The 8,711-nt window shown below is 30.3% G+C and overlaps 1 protein-coding gene across 1 annotated transcript; it reads left to right on the forward strand.

Annotated features, from left to right (window-relative positions):
- Positions 1-6,503: 6,503 nt before the first annotated feature.
- Positions 6,504-7,424, forward strand: LOC120069036 (desiccation protectant protein Lea14 homolog). The gene is made up of 2 exons (XM_090308063.1): positions 6,504-6,837; positions 6,992-7,424. The coding sequence occupies exons 1-2, from the start codon at positions 6,509-6,511 to the stop codon at positions 7,242-7,244; spliced, it is 582 nt and encodes a 193-aa protein (XP_090164189.1). The 5' UTR covers positions 6,504-6,508; the 3' UTR covers positions 7,245-7,424.
- The last annotated feature ends 1,287 nt before the right edge of the window (positions 7,425-8,711 follow it).

Below are 8,711 nucleotides of genomic sequence, written 5' to 3' on the forward strand. Positions count from 1 at the left end.
GCATAGGGCAAAGGTAAGCCATGCGAAAGAGAAGGATATGCGGCCAAAAATGAGCCTTGCGAGCATCTAGCATATGTGACCAAGTTGCGTCAATTGGATGCACAAGGTAAGATTGAATAAACGTATGCGCCAACTGGTGGTGTCCGGACATAGGTATGCTGCGCCAATTGGATAGACGCAAATGAGGTTGGACGGACGCATTTGTGGTAGATAGACGCATATGAATGCATTTGCGGTAGATGGACGTATTGAGGTAGGATGGACGCATATGAGATTGAATGGACGCATTCAAGGTCATCATCTGGACATGTGGCGTGTTGGGGAGAAATCTTAGGGCTTAAGAAAATGAGGTGGATGCATAAGAAGACATGTAAATTTAAGCATTATGTGTTGGCTAAGGAAGAGGACACCTTAGATTGCAATGGCATGAAGGTTGTGTTGATAATGTGGGGAAAAGACACTTGGACATGTGGCCAAGTAGGAGGTGTCGGCCTTAGAGAGATTTTGGACGCCTATAAATAAGACCAAGGACTTCTCTTCAGATCATAACTCGAGTTCTCTTCAAAAGGACATTAGGAAGAGGATATGAGGACTAATTGGGAGGATACTATGCATTGATGAAGGAACGCATGCGTTGGTAGCAAAACTAACATGAAGTTCCAAGAAGAGGAGATGTTGTTGGACAGTAGTCTGGAAGTAGCATCAATTTGGAACGAGGAGTTCTCCCGGAATACTCGTGTGTTTGGAGTGATTCTAAAGCCACCTGAAAGCTTTGAGAGTCTAGTTTTCAGAGTAGGGCTGCAGGAGAAGGATCTTTGAGGAATCGGGCTGGAAAGTGAGGAAACAACATAAAGGTCAAACTGTCGAGTAAGCTTGGGCTAGTCTTGAGGATTTGATGATTCCGGCCAAACCACGAGAAGTTCTAATCTAATATTTTAAGGTAAGCTTTATGAGACATTTTAGAGCATGTTTACAGAAGGAAGTATCTCAAGATAGAGCTTAGAACTGTGAGTAATCTAAACTTTAAATTGAATCTGGATCTTAGTGTTCAAAAGGGAGCCCAAGGTTATTAAGGAACTTCTAGAGAGAAAGGTTCCTAAACGATCAAGGTGAGTGACTAAATATTTATAATGTTTTAAGAAACCATGTTCTAAAGAAAGATCTTTCAGATAAAGACATGTTTTATATGTTTTTAAAGAAAGTCATTGTATGACTAGTTTTGCTTGAAACTCGATACCAAAGGACATTTGAGAAGGTATCCGAGCAACTCGATACTGAAGGACATTTTGACAAGGTATCTGAGTAAAAGTACCTAAGGCATGACGGTACTTCTTTTACATAAGAATCAATTTTCTTGTCCCTCACTGGGCTAGCAAGCTCACCCCGTTTTTCAAATGTTTTCTTCCCAGGTAGCAAAAGGTGAGGAGTTCCAGGGTGCTGCTAAGGTTAAGATCTACCATAAGCCACAGTTACACTTCTGGAGGGTTTTAAGAGTGGTTGTTGTAAACTTTGTAGTTAAGTCTTGGAGTTGTATAAACATTACATTGCAGTAATAAAATGGGCCTACTAAATCAGTTGTTGTTATCTCCTTGACTTAAAGTTTACTCAGTATATTAAAGAGGTTCAGATGGACAGTAGATATCACAAAAGGGTGGTATATGTGGTCCCTCACGCCTCTCCTCGGACTTAGGAGTACGGGCACGGGGCAGGGTGTGACAAAGATAAATCATAAAGGATTAATTAAAAAATCTTTAGGAGATAAATTAGAGACGGGTTTTGTTTATTGAGATTTTATTGAAGCTGGTTAAAATCTGATAACTAATGCTTAACAACTACACTATATGTATATGTACTCCTATTTCCAACCAATTTGCTAAAATTCTTGTTAATTTTTTATTTTTCCAAATATCCAAATAAAACTTGAAATTTTGCTATATTCTCTACTTACTCTAAAAAAGAAGAGGAATGAAAATATATAACAACGATTGAACAAATTGAAAATTAGTTTAACATAATCAAATTTGATGATAAAAGACAAATAAATTGGGGAACCAAATATTTCCTATATGAGAATTCTTGGATGTGCAATATATGTTTCAATTGCTCAACCACAACGTACTAAGATGGGTCCTCAAATGAGGTTAGAAATATATATTGGAATCAAAATTTCCAACATTAGGAAGAGGAATTAAGAAGTTGGAAAAAGAAATTACATATAATGCATCGTGATTGTCCTATTTAAATCCTCATACAAATCAATGTGAACTTGAAGTTAAGAAGATAATTGATTTGAAAAATATAGCAAATCAATTATCAGATGCATTTATAAATGCAAAGAAAGAAACTAAGTCACATATATCAGCTGCAAATGTTCCATTGAAAATTGATATCCCAACACAGCAAGTTATCACTAATAAGTCTGGAACACATCAGAAGCATAGTAGACCAATGAGTTCCAAAGATAAAAAACTTCGAAAAAGAAAAACGATTAATAGTCATGAAGATCTGGTTAAGGATGTAAATCTCCATGAAGAAATTCATGACGTGACTCAAAAGGTAAAATACCTAAAGATAATAATGAGATTTCGATAAACTATGTCATGACAAAAAAAAAGATGGAACCAGACTCATGTAGTTATTGACAACATTTTTACATATAATATTGCTCTTGATATTATATTTGAAAATGAGGATTCTGAACAAAAAACTATTGAAGAATGTCGACATAAAAAAGATTGGCTTCAGTAGGAAGAAGCAATCGGGACAGAATTAAACTCACTCTCAAAAAGTCAGGTTTTTGGACCAGTAGTCTGAATACCAGAAGGTGTCAAACCTATGGGATACAAATGAGTATTTTTAGGAAAAGAAATGAAAATAATGAGGTCACAAGATACAAAATAAGACTAGTTGCACAAGACTTTTCATAAAGACCTGGTATTGATTATGAGGAGACGTATTCTCCGATGATAGATGCAATTATATTAAGATATTTAATTGGTCTAACTGTGTATGAAAGTTTGGACATGTAACTTATGGATGTAGCCACAACATTTTTATATGGATCTCTTGATAATGATATTTATATGAGAATCCCATAAGGATTTAAGGTACCTGAAATATATAAATCAAATTCCCAGAAATTGTATTCAATAAAGTTATAGAGATCATTATATGGATTGAAACAATCAGGATGAATGGGGTACAATCGCTTGAGTAAATATTTATTGAAAGAAGGATGACAAAACAATCCAATATGTCCATGTGTCTTTATAAAGAAATCACAGTCATAATTTGCTCTTATAACTGTATATGTTTATGACTTAAATATAATTGGGACTCCTAAATTTTTTTTAAAGGAAATAGAACATCTCAAGAAAGAATTTGAGATGAAAAATCTCAGAAAAATAAAATTTTGTCTTGGCTTGCAAATTGAGCATTTGGCATATGAGATATTTGTTCATCAGTCAACTTATACAGGAAAAGTTTTGAAAATATTTTATATGGACAAAGAAATCCATTGAACATTCCAATGGAAGTTCATTCACTAGATATGAAGAAATATATATTTCGACCTCTAGATGATAATGAAGAACTTCTTAATCCTGAGGTATCATATCTTAGTGCAATTGGTGCAGTTATGTATGTTGCTAATAATACAAGATCAGATATTGCATTTTCAATAAATTTATTAGCAAGATATAGTTGTTTTCCAACAAAAAGGCATTGGAACGAAATTAAGTATATACTCCATTATCACCGAAGAACGATTGACATGAGTTTGTTTTATTCAAATAAATCAAATTGTGATGATCTAGATGGTTTTGTAGATTTTGGATATATGTTTATCTAATCCACACAAAACTAGATCTCAAACAGGCTATCTGTTCACATGAGGAGAAACTGCTATAACATGGTGATCGATGAAACATACTATAACAACCACTTCCTCAAATCATGATCAATGACTCAGCACATTCGTGGAACATGTGATTTATCTTTTAGTAAAAATCTTCCAATGATATTATACGAAAACAACACATAATGCATATCTCAAATCAAATAGGGATATATTAAAGGAGATAGAACAAAACATATTTCACCAAAGCTTTTCTACACTCATGATCTTGAAGAAAATGACAACATCACTATACAACAAATTTGTTCGAAAGATAACTTAACAAACTTATTTAAAAACGCATTATCTATTGCAACTTGAAAAATTGGTGCACAATATTGGAATATGCGACTTGAAGATCTCAAGTGATGTTTCCATGAGGAGGAGCAAATATATTATATTCTTTAAGAATTATTAGATTATATGAAATATATACTCCTTTTTCTTTCACTAATATTTTTTCCAATTGAACTTTTTCCAGTAAAGTTTTAACGAGACATATTTCATATATATATATATATAATAGGTATCTAAGGAGGAGTATTATAAATATTACACGATTTAGATGTCCGTCCCAAAAAGAACCATGTGTCCTTACACATTTCACCTCATGTGTCACAAATTTATATATGGTTAGTGTCCTAATAGCCACATCCTACTTGCCAATTCTTCCATAAATAGTGGTCATTTATGCATTTGTAGGATGGTGAAGATTGATGAGAAATCCAGGAAATTTCATGATTTCGTGATTTTCTTATTTTCTTTATTTCTTTATTTTACTTAAATTATTCATTTTATATTAATATATTTTTTATTATTTTATATTCTTTCGTTATTTATTTATATTATATATTATTGTTATATTTATTTAATATTATCTTATATTTTCTCCATATTTGTGTTTCGTTGTACTCCCCAATTTTATCAGACTTTTATTATCTTTACATTTTTCATATTTATTAGTTCTTTTTTAATTAAAAAAAATAGTTCTATAAGTTGGTCGGCATTAATTTAATTGGTTTGATTTTTTTTCTTTGAAAAATGAAAAAAAAAAATCCCTTGACAGTGAAGATTCATTAATTTATATAAAATATAATTGTAATGGTTTGATTTTGATTCCTAAAATTTTAAAATATTCAATTTAATTTATTCATGTGTGTTCTTTATTTATTTGTTTTCTAAATCAAAATTTACCGACAGATAAAAAGAAAAACAATCCTTTTCTTTTCCTTAGTTGTAAAGATTCGTCAATGGTAGTATGAAACTGATTAAAATTCCATCTAAAACTTTTTGAAACTATTTAACTTCCATTTTATAAATTTCTAATATCTATATTTTGGTTTTTTTTTTTTTTTTTGGTCTTTAAGTTTATTCTATTTTACAGCTTTAGGTGACTTTTGTTTTTAATACTTCACGTAATTATATTGACATAGTGTCAGGTAAGTTAGTTTCAGAAAAAGCTAACATATTAGTCAATTCCGACACAACTTAGTTGATAAAAATATTAATTATCATTTGAAAAACAAATGGTGATTAAACTCAATGAAAAAAAACCAAAAAACAAAAGAAAAAACATTATATTAAGTTTATTTTAGGCAAAACTAAAAGTAATGATAATTATTTGTTCTTTATTTAATAAGAGATATTTGCCCTCTCGTGGATTCGGATATAACTCAATTAATTAAAATATATATATATATATATATATATATATATATTAACAAATTAAAATGTTTGAAACTTTACGTATTGCTTAACTAAACAAAGTATCCATTGAGCACCATCACAAAAGTTGACGATGCAACTTCAAATATATATGTATATTTTAAGGAAAATATATTTATGATTCTTAAATTTTGGGTTTAGCTTCCATTTAGTTCATACATTTTAATGTTATACTTTTAGTTCTTAACTTTTGATTTTTATTTCAATTTAGTCTACGAGTTTTAAAAGATTACAATTCTACTATTTGAGATTGGAATTTTGTTTCAAATTGGACTCTAGATTTCTTTTTAACATCGATTTTTTCACTAAATAATCATTGTAGTCTAATATCTATTAATTAATATAAAATAATAATTATGAAATCAGAATTTAAAACTAACTTTAATAGTGATGAAAACAGTAAAATTAAATTAATTATAGTTATTGTAATTATTTAAAATAAATTAATTGACGTCAACACTAAAAATTGGAATCGAAGATTTAGTGAAAATAGGTTTAAAAGTGCAAATATTGGAATTGAGTGTCCAAATTAAACAAAACTCAAATATCAATGATAAAATTATAATATTTTAAAATCTATAGACTAAATTAAAACAAAATTTAAACTCAAAAGATTAAAAGCACAACATTTTTAAACATAAACAAAAGATACAGGGACAAAAAGGTCTTTTTACCCATAAATATTATTATTGGTATAAATTTAGACTAAAAATTATTATTTTATTTATTTAATTTTAATTTATGTCACGTTAATTAAAGTTTAAATCACGTTGGCCCCGTCACACGACTTTAAACACGGAAGCAACACGTGCGAGAAGCAAGAATCGTGTTGTCGATTCAAAAATTTACACGCTAACGCATTTTTCTCGACGCTCGCTGTATATATATATGGAACCGATTTTCCCGTCTTCTTCCACAGAACCATTTTTCCATTTTGCAATTCCCCAAATTTTCTTCGCTTTGAATCTGTTCATCTTCTTGCAATTCTCTGTAATCTCTCTTAAGGCGCAAATGGCAGGTTTGATTGACCAGGCAAAGAACTTCGTCACGGAGAAGGTGGCCAACATACCGAAGCCAGAGGCCTCCGTCACTAACGTCGATTTGAAGGGTATAAGCTTCGGTTCCGTCGAGTATTTGGCCAATGTGTCCGTCTCCAATCCTTACGGTCACTCCATTCCTATCTGTGAGATCTCTTACACTCTCAAAAGCGACGGCAGGTTCGATTCAATTTGCCTCTCTTTTTTTATTTCATATGAGTTAATTTAGGTCAAAATCTGGACGAATATCATGAATCGATCTGGATTTGGAGAATAGGAAAGAAATAATATGATGTTGTTGAGATTATATGATGGAATGATGAATGTGCTGCAGAGTGATTGCGTCGGGAACAGTTCCAGATCCAGGATCTCTGAAAGCGAGTGATTCGACGATGCTGGATGTAGGAGTGAAAGTGCCGCATTCCGTACTGGTAAGCTTAGCGAGGGACATAGGAAGAGATTGGGACATTGATTACGAATTGCAGATCGGACTCACCATTGACCTTCCGGTGATCGGAGACTTCACCATTCCTCTCTCTACAAAAGGCGAGATCAAGCTCCCTACCTTCTCTGACGTCTTCGCTTAGCTACATTTCCTTGTTTTCTATATATATATATATATATATAATCTCAGATTAAAAGTTATGAATCACGCCTAAGTGATCGATAATAAGGTTTCTTGTTAGCAAGATCATCTAAAAGTTTGTTGTAATAATTTTTATTTTTTTAAAAAAAATCAGTACTACACAGCTTGAGTTATGTTTCAATATTTTTCATGTATCATGAATATGATTAGCTCTCACTTTTTTTTTCAGAAAAAGAAAGAAATTCTTCGACAACAATCAATTTAACGATGTGTCTATGTCTAAGAACTTAATCTACACGAATTTCATTAGTATTTTTACACGACTCCAAATAGCAAAGTATATGGACTAGATTATATTGTTATATGGAAGGGTTGAAAACCAGAAATGTTGATTTAATCTCAGAGAATTGAGACTAGATTATATTGTTACTTCATGAAAAGTTGGGAACCAAAAATGTAAAGTACGATTAAATATTATTTTAAATTAAACTTAGATAAAATCTGTTTAAAATAATTTTTTTTTAAAGTTTTTTTTTTTAATGATGGTCATATACTTTAATTTTTTAAAATAATTTCTTTTCAAAATAAAAAAATTTAAAAGCTAAATTCTGTTTGTAACTATTTTACGCTAGTTTCATCTTTAAAATTTTCTTTTATTATCTATTTTTTTACTAACAGTTTAAAAAATTAAGTTAATTTTTTTGGTTGCCGACGAGTTTAAAATAAACACATCGTTTTTGTACATTAAATCTCTTTAATTAGTTGACATGTTTGACAATGGTTAAAATATTAATTTTAGGATATTGACTTGTATGGCATATAAATTCAACTTTAAATATGATAAATCAAGGACTTAATATACAATTTAAAAAATGTATAGAGATGTTTTTTACTCAAATATATAACTTCGGAACTAAATGAGTTTCATGCTATTTGTTCCTTTCATTCCATTAAGAGCGAGGGAAGTTGAGAAAGGCTGTGTGCATTTCCCCATTTTCCCCATTTTTATTTTTATATATACTATTTTTTATGCTATTTTTTTTTAATATATAAATAGTCCATACAAGTTTTTGGACAATATTTCTTTAGTATTATAATTTAAACGAAAGGATATTTCATTCTTGAGATTGGACGGAATGAGAGAAAAATAGATAGTTTTTTAAATTAAATAAATAAATAAACAAAAAAAAATCATGTTGAAAAAGAATGGTGAGTTCATAAGCTAGAAATATGAGATATGATACATGTCTTTTGAATTGAAATGAGAAAGAAGTGCTTCTGAAAAATGTTGTTTTTAAATTAAAATAAATTTCGAAAGTATTTTAAAAGGATGGTTATCTAACTTCATTTTTTTCTAAAATGATTTATTTTCAAAATTAAATAAAAAATACTCTTAATATATATATATATAGGTAAATCTTTTTTAGTACAATTGGTGTCAGTTACTAACACACTTCTACGTCAAAGG

This window comes from Benincasa hispida, chromosome 1 (assembly GCF_027475165.1).
Source record: "Benincasa hispida cultivar pf3 chromosome 1, pf3_genome.v1.1, whole genome shotgun sequence".
NCBI classification, from domain to species: domain Eukaryota; kingdom Viridiplantae; phylum Streptophyta; class Magnoliopsida; order Cucurbitales; family Cucurbitaceae; genus Benincasa; species Benincasa hispida.

Coding starts and splice junctions, on each gene's coding strand:
- LOC120069036 (XM_090308063.1), top strand. CDS start 6,509: ATGGAACCGATTTTCCCGTCTTCTTCCACAGAACCATTTTTCCATTTT. Junction 6,838..6,991: donor ACTCTCAAAAGCGACGGCAG/GTTCGATTCAAT, acceptor AATGTGCTGCAG/AGTGATTGCGTCGGGAACAG.